The sequence below is a fragment of the Electrophorus electricus genome, chromosome 19 (genome assembly GCF_041902795.1).
Source record: "Electrophorus electricus isolate QZ-2024a chromosome 19, ASM4190279v1, whole genome shotgun sequence".
Lineage (NCBI taxonomy): Eukaryota > Metazoa > Chordata > Actinopteri > Gymnotiformes > Gymnotidae > Electrophorus > Electrophorus electricus.
Genome location: NC_137515.1, coordinates 13940090 through 13958171, shown reverse-complemented (window position 1 = coordinate 13958171; position 18082 = coordinate 13940090). Strand labels below are relative to the sequence as shown.

At 42.4% G+C, this 18082-nt stretch overlaps 1 protein-coding gene across 3 annotated transcripts; it reads right to left on the bottom strand.

Moving 5' to 3' along the window:
- Positions 1–38: 38 nt before the first annotated feature.
- Positions 39–16731, bottom strand: slc43a2b (solute carrier family 43 member 2b). Of its 3 annotated transcripts, none has more exons than XM_081702761.1 (16): positions 16658–16731; positions 15840–15985; positions 15132–15378; positions 7500–7794; positions 7289–7344; positions 7054–7130; positions 5775–5867; positions 5374–5507; positions 5035–5231; positions 4553–4696; positions 4071–4088; positions 3603–3735; positions 2934–3060; positions 2214–2287; positions 1938–2061; positions 39–1759 (listed from the first exon to the last, which is right to left on the bottom strand). In XM_081702761.1, exons 3-16 carry the CDS (start codon positions 15289–15291, stop codon positions 1598–1600), a joined length of 1794 nt encoding a protein of 597 aa, XP_081558887.1. In that variant the 5' UTR covers positions 15292–15378; positions 15840–15985; positions 16658–16731; the 3' UTR covers positions 39–1597. The 3 variants fall into 3 exon arrangements, with proteins under 3 accessions (XP_081558887.1, XP_081558886.1, XP_081558888.1); XM_081702760.1 differs by having other exon boundaries at positions 15132–15382; positions 16658–16730; XM_081702762.1 differs by lacking the exon at positions 4071–4088 and having other exon boundaries at positions 15132–15382; positions 16658–16727.
- Between the last annotated feature and the right edge of the window lie 1351 nt (positions 16732–18082).

The window sequence follows — 18082 nt, the reverse complement described above, 5'->3', positions numbered from 1 at the left end:
AATGTCCTGATAATTAGTAAATGCAAACTAAGCAAAAAAAATGTGTAAAGTCACAGTTTATTTAATGCTGCTCCTAAGTAATACCTCCAAGAGGAAAAAAATAACATGAGGTTACCAAAAGAACCAGGACGATGAGACTGGGTTTAAAAGAAGAAATAAATACACAATATAGAACATCTCAATATTAAACAAAACATACGTACTCTCCTCATACTATCACACTTATATCTTTTAACATCATTACTGTAAATAGCACAAAGTGCATTTATGAGTTCTCTTCTGACATAAAATGCACTAATGTTAAAGGGACAAAGAAGCTTTGATCCTGACAATTAACACTCTAAAGGACAGCAAGAGAATGATATTAAAGCACAAAGGAAGGCAGGCAAAATGGAGATGTGGTTATTGGAGATTCACAAGAAATCCTGAATGTTAAAAGTGCTGTAAGTCCCATGGAGTATATGGGCCAACCCCCCAACAATTTCACTCGCCACAAACTACATGACTATAATATTAAAGTCACTTTTATGTGTGCAGCCTATATAAGATAAAATATTTGTTTGCGCTAGGAATGTAAAATTAAAGCTACATGCATTGCAACTATAAATGTATATTAATAAATATAGTATCCCACCCTAGAGAGATTTGTTGAAGGTCATGGTGCTGGCTGATGCTGCACTTGCAGTTCAGTATTACCTTTTTGTGCCCCCAGGGGGTGACACAGAATAAACACGTTATGCTCAACCACTGCATGGCTGGAAGGAACCCACATAACAAGGTTGGAATGTTTCTTTTTGATTGATTTTGCTATTGTATGATATCTGAAGGAGGCTAGCACCATGACACTGAAATATAAATAGCCTTCATGATTAATTCAGTGAGTCTCACATACACCAGCACTCTTTGCTAGCTTGGTAAATGTACCTTCAAAAAACCTAAACACCTATAAAAATTATTTTTAATAAATTAAAATACAACACACTCCGAGGCACATTACATAGAGCTGAGGCACTACAAGAGGCACCGGACTGGCTGAAATCATTCCCTGTCTTTGCTGTTTGCTGTCTTTCCTTTTCTTTTAACTCCTTGACCAGACCTGGACAGCATGTCCTCACAGTGCCAATAACCATATAGCTGAGTGGGCCGTTTCCTGACAGCTATAGGTCTCCTTCACAGGCACATACAGGATAGTGCAGACAGTGAAAAAGCTCATGGGAAATAGCCCCAATCAAAACTAGTTAATTTGACTTATTTGTATTGATGGGCGTTTATCTCTTTCCACCTCTCTGCTATCATCCTTCGCTTCAGTCCATAAAGACGGTATAACAGTTGTCAGTTTCCATGACAACATTATTAATTATTTTCAAGCAGAAAAAACGCCTATTTGTGTTGGGTGTTTGTGTGTGCGTGCATGTCTGTGTGTGTCAGAACGTGCGTGTGTGTCTGTGCATGTGTGCGTGAGAGTGCGTGCGTGTGTGTGTGTGTGTGTGTGTGTGTGTGAATTTGTTGTGTGTGTATGTGTTGTGTGTGTATATATTGTGTATGTGATTATAAAATCTCAGTTTTCTGTCTTTCCCTGTGTACACCAGGCCTGGCTTTAGACGAAAGCCTCATGTTTGTCGGTGCCATTGATTCTGAGGTAGATCTTAGCATCGTTTTCCTTCGCCTTTCTCCTGCTATGGAGAGTTCTGCGGAAGCAAATCAGGTAGAGAGGCAGCAGGAACCCCAGCATGCTGACAGCCAGGAGACCCACATCCACCTGAGAGAGAGAGCCAGAGAGAGAGAGAAATCAGGAGAGACACCTTAGCAAAAGCAACAGAAAGGGAACACCTTACAGTACAGACTGTTACATTTTCTTACTCAGGCTGCTCCGTTTGACAATTTGGTTGTGTGTGTTTATGTTTGTGTGGCGTGTGCATTTTTGTGTGTTTTCCTACCCAGAGCGGATCTCCCTCAAGAGGCCCCATCATGGCCATAAAGAGAGGCTGCTGGAACAGGGCAAAGATGGCACTAATCAGTGACTGCATCCCCGTCAGGCTCCCGAACTGGCACGATGGGTAACTGTAGACAAACACACACATGATCCTTTAATAGCATCCTGTCCATAAGGGTGCCTCTTCCTTCCTACATTACAGGCAGGTCTGCCACCGAGGCTGGTAGAGTGTGTCCAGCTTTGGGTCACACTCAACAGTGTGTCTCAGTCACAAACTTACACAGCAGCATAAAGTCCTCCAACAGCTGAGTGGATGAACCCTCTGACTATGGTATGCAGGACGAAGGAGAGTAGCTAGAAGAGAGAACGGATTTAGAGGCAGATCTTAAATGATTTTTAAATATATGTATTTTTATCTATATAGCCCAATGCTTGCCAAGCCTGTTCACACTTCATTATTAACTCACAGTAAGTTTACTGTTTAGGTTTAAGAGAGCTTAACAATTTGTCCTCTAGGGGGCAACAGTGTACAGCTAATAGAGACTAAGTAGCACTGCCAATGCTGCCTCAACATGTTGCTGTATGCTGTATACTGTGTGTGTGTGTGTGTGTGTGTGTGTGTGTGTGTGTGTGTGTGTGTGTGTGGGTGGATATGTATGTGTGTGTGTGTGTGTGTGTGTGTGTGTGTGTGTGTGTGTGTGTGTGTGTGTGTGTGTGTGTGTGTGTGTGTGGGTGGGTGGGTGGATATGTATGTGTGTGTGTGTGTGTGTGTGTGTGTGTGTGTGTGTGTGTGTGGGTGTGTGTGTGGATGTGTGTGTATGTGTGTGTGTGTGTGTGTGTGTGTGGGTGTGTGTGTATGTGTGTGTGTGTGTGTGTGTGTGTGTGTGTGTGTGTGTGGGTGGATATGTGTGTGTGTGTGTGTGTGTGCACACGCTAAAACATAATGGTGTGTGTATGCACTTGGGTAAACTGATTTGAGAACAGTTCCTCGTTCTCTCACCTGTAGCTGGAGGACAGGAACGAGGCAGGTAACACCGAAGCCAACAAGCATGAGATTGGTGAGGAAGAAGGCTCTTGTGGCGTTGGTTATCTTTTGGATTTGTCTGTCTCTTCGCTGGGGCTGGTCCCTGTGAGGAGCAGAGAGCCAGCTCAGTATATATATATAAACCTAAATAAAGTGAAGCCAGAATAGTGCTCTAACCAGAGCAAAAACCCCTGGCATTCACAGCAACACCTCTGGCTGAAATCACAGCTTGACTATGACGACTAATGTGCTCGTGAGGACTGACGCATTCTTTACACAGCACACAGTTGTGCAGTGGTAGGGGCTTACTGAGGCCAACCGTGGGAAGCGTGTGATGCAGCATTTCCCCCAGAGCAGTTACTGCCCGGAGAGAACGGCCAGTCAGATCACTCACCGCACACATGCAGTTTGTCAGCACACGGTAGACAAACGATTATCTCCCACACACTCCCACAGATATGGCGCTGGCATGTTTCAGCAGTATTTTCCTATATACAGTATGACTCTGTGTTGATGTAGCACGTAGTATAATCTAATACGTTCTTTATCAATGATGATGACCATGTGTTATTGGTTTGGGGATGTGTTAATAAGCTGCACAGTGATGTCATGGCCCAGCACTATGAGGTGTGGGCACCCACTCACTTGGTGTCATTTTTAATATCAAGCTCGCCATCATCACAGTCCTTCAGTTTCCAGTCCATGATTTGGCCAATCACCGGAGTGGTGAGCAGACACAGCAGCTGCATGACTCCAAAAATAGAGGAGTACAGACTCACTGAGAGAAGGAGAGAGAGAGAGAGAGAGAGAGAGAGAGAGAGAGAGAGAGAGAGAGAGAGAGAGAGAGAGAGAGAGAGAGAGAGAGGTATTCATCAGTGTGCACTACAGTGAATAACCTGAGGTTAGTCAGTAACTACTGTGGTTAATAACGCAATCTAATGTAATGATTGTGAGTTCTAAAGACTATTGTGGAGTCATGGAGAAGGGTAAGAATGCTTTTTTCTAACTGCAACCTGCGTAGAGCAAGGTTAAACACAGGCCTGCTAGGAGCTTAACACACACACATACTGCTACCTAGAATATCTAGCCCTAGTAGAATATCTGCTGCCTTACCCAACTCTATTCTCTCGACTGTAGGGACAGTCTCAAGGGCACAGAAGGGTGGAAAGAAGGTACAGGGAAAAAATTTCACACTGCCATGGGAACAAATTACAAATGATTTTACACTTTACCAACACTAAATAGTTGATCAAAATGAAAGCAAACAAAGCACACAATGTCCATTTCTCTCTTTCTCTATCTGTCTCTCTCTCTAACATACACACACACACACACGCACACGCGCACGCACACGCGCACACACACGCGCACACACACGCGCACACACACACGCACACACACACGCACACACACACGCACGCACACACGCACGCACACACACACGCACACACACACGCACACACACACGCACACACACACGCACACACACACACACACACACACACACACACACACACACACACACACACACACACACACACACACACACACACAAACGCACACAAACGCACACACAAACGCACACACATGCACACCTGTGTTAAGGTCGCCGCCGCTCATGGACTCCAGGATGCTGTTCATGGCTCCCATGTAGAAGATGAGGCGGAGCTGCGTGACGCACATGGTGACAAGGCTGAGCAGGAAGAGAGGGCTGGAGATGCTCTTCAGGAAGGACTGAGCTGCGGACCAGAACAGCACCAGAACAGCACCAGCGTCCACTTTACTGCCCATGCCCTCCACACGCTTCACTCCTTACCACACTACCACAAACCACTCTGGGTTCTGACATGCGATACATCATCACGCAGTGAGGTTCCGAGTTCACTTCTTCTACACTGATTGCAGTCTTTAATAGGCTTTAATGTGGTTGTGTAGCTGTGTCTTTGGACACCAGTGCATTAATGAGGATTATCGTGTAACTTCCAAAGCTGTGGGCGTGGGACTAAGTAGATATTTTTGCAAAAGCAAACAGCTTTGTGAGATGTTTGTGGGACAGGTGTATAAGATGTGGTCTTACATTCTTCTTTCGGTTCGCACTGCACCTCCAGGTCCGTGGTGGACAGGCAGATGTTGTTACGCTCGCTGATGGTCAGGTCCTTCTGCTTGATGGAGTTATCCACGCTTAGCCGCTTGCCTACCATCGTCACCTGTTTGTAGAACTGCTTCCCTGTGATCTTGTGATCGAAGCCCAACCAGCTGAACTTGATCTTCACTCTGAGGATCCAGGCCAAGATATTGAGGAATCTCTATGAAATCTTTATGAAAGATTTCAAGTGTTGTAGATTGATAGTGTGTATGTGCTGGCATGCATATTTGTGTGTGTGTATGTGTATCCTAGTTACAGTGTGTTCCTTACGTATAGTCCATGTCCTCAGGGCCAGGGAAGGCCTCCAGGGGCCAGTTGAGGAAGCAGTTGAGGAAAACAAGGCCAGCACATGCTGCCCAAATCACGAGGATAGTGATGAAGGTCATTCCCAGGTCATAAATCACCTACAAAGACAGAATGAAAATAAACTCAAATGTTGCTCCTAACATTACCATTACCATTATCATTAACATAACATCATTTCTCATATGTTTGTTCTTTGTTATCTTAATAAAGACAATGGAACTATAAGCATATCTAATCTTATCTACCTCCAGTGAAACTGTAATATACCGTAACACAAAATGCACAAATCCGTAATCGCCACAAACAGGATTATACTGGATTAAGTGCCGTCAAACGTTGTACTGTGCCTCGTAAATCCAACGCACCTTGACTCCAGGGAACGTGACAGCGGAGGACGCGTAGGAGCCGATCATGAGGGAAATGAAAGTTGCGCGCAGGTCTCCGAACATGTTTGGCAGCTGAAGACGGCAGAAGAAACCCATTAACATGTGATGTGGCAGACATAGCTCACCCAGCTGTTACATATCACCTTGGCTCTGGTGCTGTGCAGTGATCAGTAGCCTGCAGGGTGGGTAATGGACATGGCCGTGGGGGGGGGGGGGGGACTCAGCCTGGACAGACAGTAGTGCTCAGTGGAGCAGAAAGAACAGTGTGCAATTAGGAGGGCATAACAGAGGAGCATTTTTGGTGCAGTAATGTTAGCTATATAACAGGCAGAGTGCTTTTCTGGGGCCCAGAAGCGCATGCCATGAAAGACAGTGAGAATTGAAAGAAATCACACACACACGCACACACACACACACGCGCACACACACACACGCACACACACACGTACACTGTTCTCTGAAAAAGATTGAAGCCGTCACACCAGATAAATCTATGTTTCCCACTCTTCCTCACTCTGTCACCCCCCTTTTCTCAGTTTACATTTACATCTCGGTCTCTCTATATTTCTGTATTTAATTAGATCAGCCTACTATCGCCACTCATTTCTCTGACCAAGTGCGAGACAAAGTGAGTGTGTAGAAGAGAAGAGGGGGCTGGTTTAGTGGGTACAATATGAGGCTTGTGTTCAAAACCTTAGCCACCTAGCTACAGATACTTAAAGGCTCTTCTGTGGAAGATATTTAAAAAAGAAGAAAAGAAAGAAATTGAACAAAAGCGTCAAGAATTTCCATAATAAAGTCGTGGACCTAGCTCTGGCAGGGTTGCATGGTAAGGGAAAAAAAGAATTCATGGTGCTCGCATTTCCATCCACGTTACACAACCCCTGGAGTCATCTTGAAGCTGGCTGTTACTGGGTCAGTGGCTAAACGCCACACCACATCAGTTAACACGGAGAGCTCACGCCTCAGCAAAAACCACTCAACAGGAACGAGAGACAGAATCAAGAGCCCATGATGGACCTAATCATTAACCTGCTGCACAGCGAGAGAGCAAGATAGAGAGGGAGAGAGAGGAAAAGAGAAAGAGAAAAGAGAGAGAGATTTTGTGTCTGGTGCTTTCCGGGGGGGGGGGGACTGAAGATGTCATATAAAAATAAAAGCAAATGGTAGGCCCCAGTAATACAGCACTCCAAAAAAGACCATGACATTTATGCATATACACGCACACAAACACGCACATACACACAGACAAACTCACCGTAAGTGATGTGAAGGTCATGCACATTCCTCCAAAGCCATTAAAGATCAGGGCGATAAAGATTAGAACAGACAGTTCTGGAGGGAGCACACACACGCTAACATTAACATCGTCAGTTTAACCTACTCACGTCATGTCTAATGATTAGCCTTCCATGTCTACTGCTATCATAAGTTTTTAACTTTTGCCAGACCATACGTGGTAGTAATAAGCTGAAAATTAGCAACGGTCCTACCGTTAGGGTTGCTGGCTCCATAGGCAATAAGCAGGCATGACAAACCAAAGCAGGCACTGAAATCACAGGGCCAGTCACAGTCAGAAGCTGATAGTCAATAAAGAATGCAAACCTACGCATGCACAGGACGCATTCTCAAATGCAGCATTGACTAACAGTCAGTCACTGACTGCAGTTCCGTGGAATGCGTGCATGTGGCGCAGGGACTGACCTGCCGGTGAGACGCAGCTTGCGAGGACCATACTTGTCCATGACGATGCCAAGGGGCAAGGCGATGGCACTGAGGAGGAAGGAGCCCACGGTGAACGCCAGGTTCAGCATCTCATCCTGCTCCTTGCAGATCAGCCAGCCGTTCATCCGCATCTGCTCTTCCGCCGGCTTTAGGGGCACCACCTCCACACCGTCACCGTGTGACACGGCTTGGTAGTCCTCATACTGGTAGTCTTCCTCGCCCCCATCCGATGGGCCCGCGGCTGGCAGGGAGACGTTAAAGGCCGAGCTGTTGCCTGGACAAGCGAATAGGGACCAGGAATGATCGCGTCAGTTAAGGGAATTCGTTTTGTCTGCTTAAGTTTTATGCGTCAGTGGTAGCTTGTTTAATCGTCACCTACTTTGTTCACCAAGCACCTGGATAAGGATTATGGATCAGCAGGTTAGAGAATGGAAGGGACTGGATTACAACGTCCAATGTTTTATTGAATAATCACACTGAATCTGATTCAATTAGTAGTTATATCCAGCTAAAAGGTTGTGACAATTTGCATAACTAGCACTTGCATCTATGGACATTCCTAAACAAGAGTACGTTTTAATTTTAAAGTATTCTTAATACAACTGCATAGGGATTAATCAGAAATTGTCAGTGCAGGCATGAAGCTTTTAGCACATCACACAAGTTACATTCAACCAGTTCTAAAATGAATGCACAGGACATCCTTTTAGATGTTTCCTTTAAAAAATGTGGTAAGAACATGTCATAGAGGATATAAGCAAAATCAAGAAATGGGAAAAATGTGGGATTTAAACTAAACAGAACAGAACCCAAGGTTAGATATGAGAAGAGTGCACTAATGGTGTGCAATCAGCGAGGCCCCTAGCAGGCCCCTAGCAGCGCTGCACATAACAAACATGGGTCACAGGGGCCCTGCTGAAGACTGAGGGGAAAAAAGGTTCATATCTTTATAGCTGTTCCATCATACTGCCTCATGTGCTGTATTAGAAACTGCATGGCTCTTTCCTCCAAATGTGCAAGCATATTTAAAGCATGCTAGCACACACAAAACCGAACTGAACTGATTAACACGCTCTAGTGCACATTAACTCCTTAACTGATGGGATGAATCCATGGATGAGAAAGGGAATGAAAGGATAGATGGGGAAACTGTATGCTGGGTTAAGAATGTGTGGGTTAGTAAACTGTATGCTGTCTCAAAGGTTGGTCTCTGCTGTCTCCTACAGCAGCAGTACTTAGCTGCGTTCTGACCTTCACGCAGCCGGGAATTGCTGACTGACATGGGGAGTACTTGTGACGTCAGTAAAAGCTTTAGATAAGACTGTGATAGGGAGGAGAAAAGCTACAATTTACTGTTCTTTTATTGCACATTGCTGGAACAAAGTTTATTATCGCACTATGGGTCTGTTACATAATCAGTCTCCATCTGGCTTTAACTTCCTTGCCCTCTCTCCTAGCACAGAACTGCTCTGCATTAATGAGTGTCGGTGGTTAGCGTTCATGCTAATGCCATAGCATTAACGTTCTATACAACTTTAACATGAATGAGACCCTGGCCTATCAAGCATGCCACTCCTCGGGTCACTAAAGGTTTGAGGACAAAAGGTTTGAGGATATTAATGTGCTTCGAGTGGGAGTTGTATGCTAGCTCCCAGTAAATGGTTGGACACGGTGCGGTTGCCGCTGTGTCACTCATTTGCAATGACACTCGATTTTCTCCCATTAGCAAGCAACATTGTGCAAGGTTGGCCTGACAGTTCCATTTGCTCAGAGCAACAACCGAAACTGGGAGCGGGAAGACTGCTGATGAAGCTGACTCACATTGCTGGAGCACCTCAGTGTCCAAGACTCCCAGAGCAGGTCTGCTGCTCTGATCTTCTGTCAGCATGCCGACTTGCTGGACGCATATGTTCCCAGAGTTTTTCTACTAGTACAATAACTATCAAATGAAGACTTCAGCAGGTAATAAAATAAAAAGGTCAGTATACCTCAGGTAGTATTACTGTAATAGCTCTCAAAATGTATGTTTAGATTACAGCATGCAAATCCATTAAAGGTCATACAGAGGATTTTCATACTCATAATAAAAGTGTCCTCCCTTGCTCCTGTAGGAGGTTTTGGGGTTGTATTTATATACCCTTACCCCACTAGCCTATGACCAAGGATCGAAATACATCTGGGCATAGGTTTAATGAATGTTTATACTTAATACATTTGTCTGACTCTAAATTATAAGAGCATGCTGTATTACATAGTCAGAGCAAGATGTGGGAATATGCATAATCAGATTTATAAAAGTCCTTATGACTAAAATAGCCTACTTTGTCTGTTCAGCTAGCCTAATTAAGGTCTAAGCTAGTAGAAATCGGATGCATCTTAGGGAACTGGTGTCGGGAATATATAAAACTATAATTAGTTCTTAGACATTCTAAACAGTTTTCTCGATTTAGTTAGTATTTATCCATTTACATTACATAATACTGTCTAGAGAGTTGAGCTTCACTTGGGTTAAGTTGAATTCCAAGTTTTATTAGCAGTACATAAACCAATTAGTTACTGTAGTTACAGATACTGTAATGGGACCTAAGCAAATTATGTTGTAAATAAGTGAAATACAGCATGGACAAATCTGTGTATATTACTGGTGAAAGATTCAAAGCCTATGTCCATCAGTACAGGAGGGATCAAATACAATCCACCAAGATCATATGTCTCATGTTTCACTTTTATAGCCCTTTAGTAGTTTAAAGCATATAGGACCAAGTTGTGTGGGATCAGATAAGTGGAATCTGGGAACGAACAATTAGCAAACAATATGCTAAAAATAAACAAAGTAATAAACTCAAGGGCCGTGTTGCCACCCACACAAAGCCCTCTACACAATTACGTTGGAAAACAATAGCAGGTATGGCCATCTAACCGGACAAGGCAATACCAATACCAAAAAAGCGGTAGTCAGATGATTCTCAGACTGAAGGATACCAGGAGCTGTGACCAGTCCTTTGAGTTGCAGTTTCAGTGTTTCACTGAAACAGTTTCATTGAAAATGTAATTCACACACCAGCTCCATTCTGCATTTATCTCTGCAGGCCTACACTTCAGTTCCCTACTTTAAAATATTTCATTTGGAAAATTTGAATTCACACCAGCTCCATTCCGCATTTATCTCTGCAGGCCTACACTTCGGTTCCCTACTTTAAAATATTTCATTTGGAAAATTTGAAGTCTCCTGTTGCAGTCTACAATCTGATCGATAACACATTATTATTATGGGATTACACTTTCTGCGGAGTCACAGTTATGTGTCATAATTATGTGTCTTATATGTGTCTAACAAATTATATAATTTCTCTTTAAAATACCCACAGTTGATTTTTATGTTTAATATGGATTGGGGGTTGTATTTTTAATTTTGTATGTTTCTGTATGTTTTTGGTGGTGTGGAATATACTAGCAAGACAATCTGAATGAGAATTATGCTGCACTTAGACAAGCAAATGTCACCTGGTGTCGGCTGGTTGGCTGATTTAAATGATCTTAGCAGAGACATGATACTATTGATGGCACTAACACTACCACATCAAAAGACAACATACACACACATCCTGAACAAAATGGAAGGTATGATGGAGGTGCGAAGGTAGTATGTGGTAAAGGGAAAGTGGTAGGTCAAGTCAACCTGCATACCGGAAGAGACAAAAATCTTTTAATCTCTTAACTTAATCTCTATCCTCTGCAACCATCTACAACGGTGTGAAAAAGTGTTTGCCCCCTTCCTGAGGTCTTTTTTTTTTTTACGCTTGTCATACCTGAATTTTTCGGATCATCAAACAAATTTAAATATTACACAAAGATAACACATGCAAACACAAAACTGTCACGGTTGGCTGGACCAACACCGAGAGGGAAACACCCATATCAGACGACGGCCGTACCGTTCGTTTACCCTGATTCCAATCACCGGTTTACTGAGTGGAGACACCTGCTTCTCATCGCTATGTCTCCCTATTAATACTTCCACAGGTCCCGAGGAGCAACGCTGCGCATTAGCAGTCCCGGAATCCACTGGAAGTCTTCGGAACATTACAACTCGGCTTTCAGACGTATTCCCACTGGTAACTTGGTTGCATGTATTTATAAAAATAAAGAGCACATCAGTTCAAGTTCGCCTCTCGCTTTTTCTGTGCCGTCCGGTTTTTATTTTTAAGGGTAAAAAATCCGAACCTACATGGCCCTGTGTGAAAAAGTGATTGCTCCCTAAACCTAATAACTGGTTGGGCCACCCTTAGCAGCAACAACTGCAATCAAGTGTTTGCGATAACTGGCAATGAGTCTTTTACAGCATTGTGGAGGAATTGTGGCCCACTCATCTTTGCAGAATTGTTATAATTTGGCCACATTTGGAGGGTTTTCAAGCATGAACCACCTTTTTAAGATCATGCCACAATATCTCAATCGGATTCAGGTCAGGACTTTAACTAGGCCACTCCAAAGTCATTTTGTTTTCCTTAAGCCATTCAAAGGTGGACTTGCAGGTGTGTTTTGGATCATTGTCCTGCTGCAGAACCCAAGTGCACGTCATCTTGAGGTCACAAACAAATGGCCAGACATTTTTTGGTAGACTGCAGAATTCATGGTTCCATTTACCACAGCAAGTCTTTCAGGTCCTGAAGCAGCAAAACAGCCCCAGACCATCACACTACCATCACCATATTTTACTGTTGGTATTTTCTGAAATGCTGTGTTACTTTTACATCAGATGTAATGGGACATACACCTTCCAAAAAGTTCAACTTTTGTCTCGTCAGTCCAAAGAGTATTTTCCCAAAAGTCTTTGGGATCATCAAGATGTTTTCTGGCAAAACTGAGACGAGCCTTTATGTTCTTTTTTCTCAGCAGTGGTTTTTGTCTTGGAACTCTGCCATGCAGGCCATTTTTGCCCAGTTTCTTTCTTATGGTGGAGTCATGAACACTGACCTTAACTGAGGCAAGTGAGGCCTGCAGTTCTTTGGATGTTGTTGTTGAGTCTTTTGTGACCTCTTGGATGAGTCGTCGCTGCGCACTTGGGGTAATATTGGTTGTCTGGCCACACCTGGGAAGGTTCACCACTGTTCCATGATTTTGCCATTTGTGTATAATGGCTCTCACTGTGGTTCGCTGGAGTCCCAAATCTTTAGAAATGGTTTTATAAGCTTTTCCAGACTGATAGATCTCAATTACTTTGTATCTCACATGTTCCTAAATTTCTTTGGATCGCAGCATGATGTCTAGCTTTTGAGGATCTTTTGGTCTACTTTACTTTGTCAGGCAGGTCCTATTTAAGTGATTTCTTGATTGAGAACAGGTGTGGCAGTAATCAGGCCTGGGTGTGGCTAGAGAAATTGAACTCAGCTTTCCAAAGATGTGATAAGCCTCAGTTAATTTATGTTTTAACAGGGGGTGTAATCACTTTTTCACACAGGGCCATGTAGGTTAGAAATGTTTTTCCCTTAATAATAAAAACCTTCATTTACAAACTGCATTTTGTGTTTACTTGTGTTATCTTTGTCTAATATTTAAATTTGTTTGATGATCTGAAACATTTAAGTGTAACAAACATGCAAAAAAATTAAGATATCAGGAAGGGGGCAAACACTTTTTCACACCACTGTATAGTCACAGAAAACACGTTATTTAAAAAACAACGGAGCCAGCACTCTCATTATTTTTTGTGTAAACCATTTTTTCAGAGATGGGAATACTTTTCCCATCATGAGAATTTATTTCCCCAAGAACTAGTGGTTATCTGACACCAATGCAGTTATTTCCTGTAGTTTAAAATATACATTAAAAATACCTGACCTGTTGACCTGTTTGGTGCTGTTGTATGTGTATTTTAAATGCACTTAAGTTAAAAATAAATTTTGATTTCCGCTATTATTCACAATTTTTTTTGTCTGTGATAATATACAGATCAACCCCAGTTGTGATAGGTAGAGATTAAGTTACAACTAGCATGGACTATTCTTTCAGTGTATGATCCAACATTGCATCCAATAACAGAATTACTAAAGAACTCTCATAAACATTTTACCATATACTCTACTTCATACGCGCCATCAACTTTGAATATAATTCTCAGACATGCATTTTTAAAAGGCAAATCTGCTCAATGAAAGGGAAGAAAGGTAATATGTCTGATGCAGTTGGGAGCAGAACTTAGATAACGGAAAGTTAGCGCTGAGGCTGCCCTTTTCATGTACTGCCTGTTTACAGGAGTTGCCAGATCTGATAACAAGCATAGGAACAGATGCTGAGTGAGGCCACCTCACATGCACGCACACCACAGGAGGGCAAAGGCCTACATCGTTTCAATTTTTCTGCTGAGGAAGCTGTCCTCTATGTGCAAAACTGGACCTTTACCACTACAGGAAACCTTTCATCATACAGCCTTGCATATGTGCAGGTTTGTCTGTCAAATCACATTGCCCCTCCTATGTGTGGCTGCAAGAAAAATGCTTCCTAACATACAGAGAGCACTGAACAGACAAACTCATATCCTTGAAGGAATCTGTCAATCTGTTTGCTTTGGCATTTATGGATTATCTTACATACATTCCACTGATTAGAACTTTTAACTTGATGTTGTCACCTTATCTTTAAATGACAGGATCTTGTACAGGACTAAGATCCAATCATTCTCTATAGCTTTAGTAAGAGCTCTTAAGTCAGACAGAGAAAAACATTTTGCTGCAAGGCAAATAGGTGTTTAAGGCACAACACTTTGCAGCTAACAAACACCATGCTGTGAACACAGCCAGATCAGTCGCAGCCCATAAGCCTCCTACTGTTTCCATTCCCAAGTGACTCCTTTTTTTTCCCCTCTACTGGGCTGGGCAACCTGACTTTTGTGATTTATCAGGTCCCAGTTTCTCACTAATTCAAATTCAAATTCCAGGGAACAAAAGGAAGAATTAGAACAAAGTGTTCAGGTTCAGGGAGAACAAACACATGCCCTCTTTAGACTCTGGGTCAATACTCAAGTCAATTAATCAATCATGACACAGTCAACAAGGCTGAGAATCCATCTTGCAAAAAAGAAAAAGATGGGGAGAAAAATACCTCTTGACCACACCAGTTAAATGCCCATAAAGCTATTACTTACGAATGGCTATGTTTTACACAGCCTTGGGCCCCTAAATTTATGGCTGATCTTAGTTAGGTCACTGGATCCCAGTGGAGCAACATGTTGTCTTCCCAGCCCCTTTTAGGGGGGGTTCCCAAAGCAGGGTCTTTAATGAAGAGGTGATTTTAAAAATGCTGTTGGACTAAATGGAGGAATTCTTTCCCCACAGTGAGAGAATAATGTTTTGCAGAGCTCTTTCACCTGCTAAAAACCTGTTGCACTGTTATTGCACAACATAGCCTGAACATTTTAAATGCAGCACGTGTTGATTTGTATACAGTAATATACAGTATATGTATATGTAACAAGCACAGACTCACATCTGCAACAGATTGGGGGGGAAGGTAAAGTTATGTTGTGGTTTTGGTTGGGAATATGAGTGGACTTGGGGTAGATATTCCTCTGCACCCTGTCATTTTGCTCGTGAGCTGCAGTGGGTAGCTCACCGTGTTCTGCGCAGAGGTAGGAGTAGAAACCCTCAGATTTCAGCATGATGAGCAGAGAGCCCCAGCCGAGCAGCACAGCAGAGAAGAGGAGGTTCTCGATGATGGCCGTCACCGCCATCCACCAGCGGCGGGCGAATGCTGTGGCAAGGGTAGGAGCCATGGTAGTGGTGAACTCGGTGAGGAATGCACACGGACAGGTACAAACAGCGGCTAAGATGGTTTTCTTGTGGAGAGGATGATGAGAGCTCTAGCTGAAAGGGAGAGAGAGAGAGAGGTTGTTATGGCAATTCAGTCATTGAACCTGTTTAGATTTTGCTTATCAGTTTTTACATAGTAAATCAATTTTCTGTTTCTCTTCATTCTGTAAATTAGGTAAGATAATTTTATGTAGTTTTATCGCTTTCATTGTCTCAACTAGAAATATAAGTTGCAAGGCTGGGGAAAGGATGCTTTATGTCACATCAGTGGACAAATATTTATACACTGGGTCTCAAATATTTAACGCAAAACATTTTCTAAATTACTTATGACAACTAAGCACTACATAAATAATTAGATGTAACTGGATTACATTACAGATAGTTTGAACATTAATGAACTGCAGTCTGCAGTAAATCTATAGAACATTCACAATACATTTAATAGATACATTTAACAGAAAAACATTTAATGGTCATGTATAATTTTTCAAAATGCATGACCACATACCTGTGAGGAAGACGTCGCACGCTTAAATGATCAAGCTGTGCAATGTAAAACTGCTGTTAGACTTCCTGTCACACCGTCGCTCCTAATGTCTCTCCAGTTACCCTGAAAGAGACTCCAACTGCCCAATCGCCCAATTTATAGGAACCCTAGACCACAAAAAAACACCGAAACGTTTTTATTGGCTACCTGTAGCGACCGAGTGTCTGTCACCCAATCAGAGTAGAGTTTCGGAGTGTTCTGGTAGTAGTTACAGATAATGAGCGAGTTTAGGCGACCACCACTGTGCAGCATAACTGCAGTTTTAGTCCAGGTGTTAACGAGCTACTAATAGCAGTAAAGAAATTGCTATAACATTTCTTACTTATGAATTTATCATCTAATTTTGATATATGGTAACGTGAATAAAAACAAATAGTAACTTTAAAATAAATTGAAAAGTGAACAAACGTTTATAAATGTAGAGATGTGAATTGAGTCATTTCTACGTGGCCAGCTTCACATTAAATGAGAAGAGGTCGCGAACTATATTAAAACTAAGGGTGTTGTTGTTATTGGTTAATTTATAGGGTAGACTGGGAAAGCCTACAGAATGTATTGAACAGCTGTTCTTCAGTGAATGTTTACCATGTACGTACTGCAACATTGCAAAATGCAGATAAGCAAAACAAACAAACAAATATATTTTTCCTGTCATTCAAAACAGCTCGAATAACAAGAGAAACAGACGTCAGCGTATGTGAAAGTGCTTTAAGCGCAGTGAAAAGAATCTCATATGCGAAAAGAATAGTTTTTCGGATATCCTTGTTGCGTATAAATACCGCATGTTCGGGATGTAAAAGTTCAGCCTTCTCAAAGTTGTTCACGTCGAGGTGTTTCACTTCCCAAATCAATGAACGAAGCGATCTGACGAAACATTTTTGCGCAGCTTCTGCGCGTCCTCGCGCCTGCGCTCGCGGAACCGCGTTACGCAACAGTAGCTGACAACCTGCTGCAGAAAAACCTTTCAGTTATTGAACAGACTGATCAGCGTGATGATTCAACTTGATCACCAATGTTAACTATAGAACCAGCATTTTCCGAGTCCCCTGTCTGCTTTTCAGTTAGACAAGCCTCGTCGTTTCGAGGAAGTCATTGATGTGGTAATCAGGGTGTTTATTCGAAACAACAAAAGCCAGTTTAGGTCAGTGCCTCATCCTTAATGTTTGAGTTGAGGAATGTGATCAATATCGTGGGGTTAAGGGCAAATGGTCAAAAACAAAGGTGCTCTTGATCACAGTCTTAAAAGTGCACATCTTTATAAACAACGGCAAATGGGAAACAGCTAAAAATGACCATCTAGAGGCTCCAAACGTTTTGTTTGGAGGGCCACATGGACAATGTTTAAAGAGTTCGTGGGCCGGATTAACAATATCACAATTTTAAAAAAAATGTTGCTATGGTACATTTAAACCAGACTGTTTTATAAGCTAGTGCTGATCAGTTTTAGTGTTAAATCTGGCATTGCTTTTGTTTGTATAAGTAGTGTATGTCTGCTCCAACAGTATAAGTCCCAGTACGTAATGATATTCCCAAATGTTCATCTGTAATCAGAGACCTCGACTCGGGTTTGTGTTTTTCATTGTTGTTGGCAGCAGTAGCTGATAACGCTACCTAACCGAGCAGTGCACGCCTTGACTTCCCGTGACAGACTGGGATGGTTTCTTAGTAAAGCAATCACAAAATGTGACAAGAATGTTCCACCATGAAAAAAATCCTCGAACTTTTGACCGCGCGATTTTCGACATCAATTCTCAGGGGTTTTTTTATGCACATCAATGTGTTTACGTTTAAACTTGTCCAGCTTTATCACCGACGACATTCACATCTGCAAGGCTTTGCAGCCGTATTCTGGCCTCGGCCGCTTGTTGGGCAACGCTGATCTACGCATTACTTTCTAAATCAGATAAGCGTGTGCAGTCTGTGGACTTCATGATTTATTGGCAGAGCGTATTTTACAAAGGTAACCCTCTAAAGGACAGATTATTCCTTGGGTTTTCGGATCACTATATTAGATTTTATTGTTGTTCTTGTTATTTTAGTGCTTTGATTTGTTGTTTTCTAATCACAGTAATAGCCATAGACCTGTACTTGAAAAGCCGTTTATAATTTCATAATCATTTATGATATAAAAAATAGAAAATTTTACACACCCAGACTACTGCGTAGGAGTGACACTCAGTGGGGAATCGTGGCTACTGCGTGTG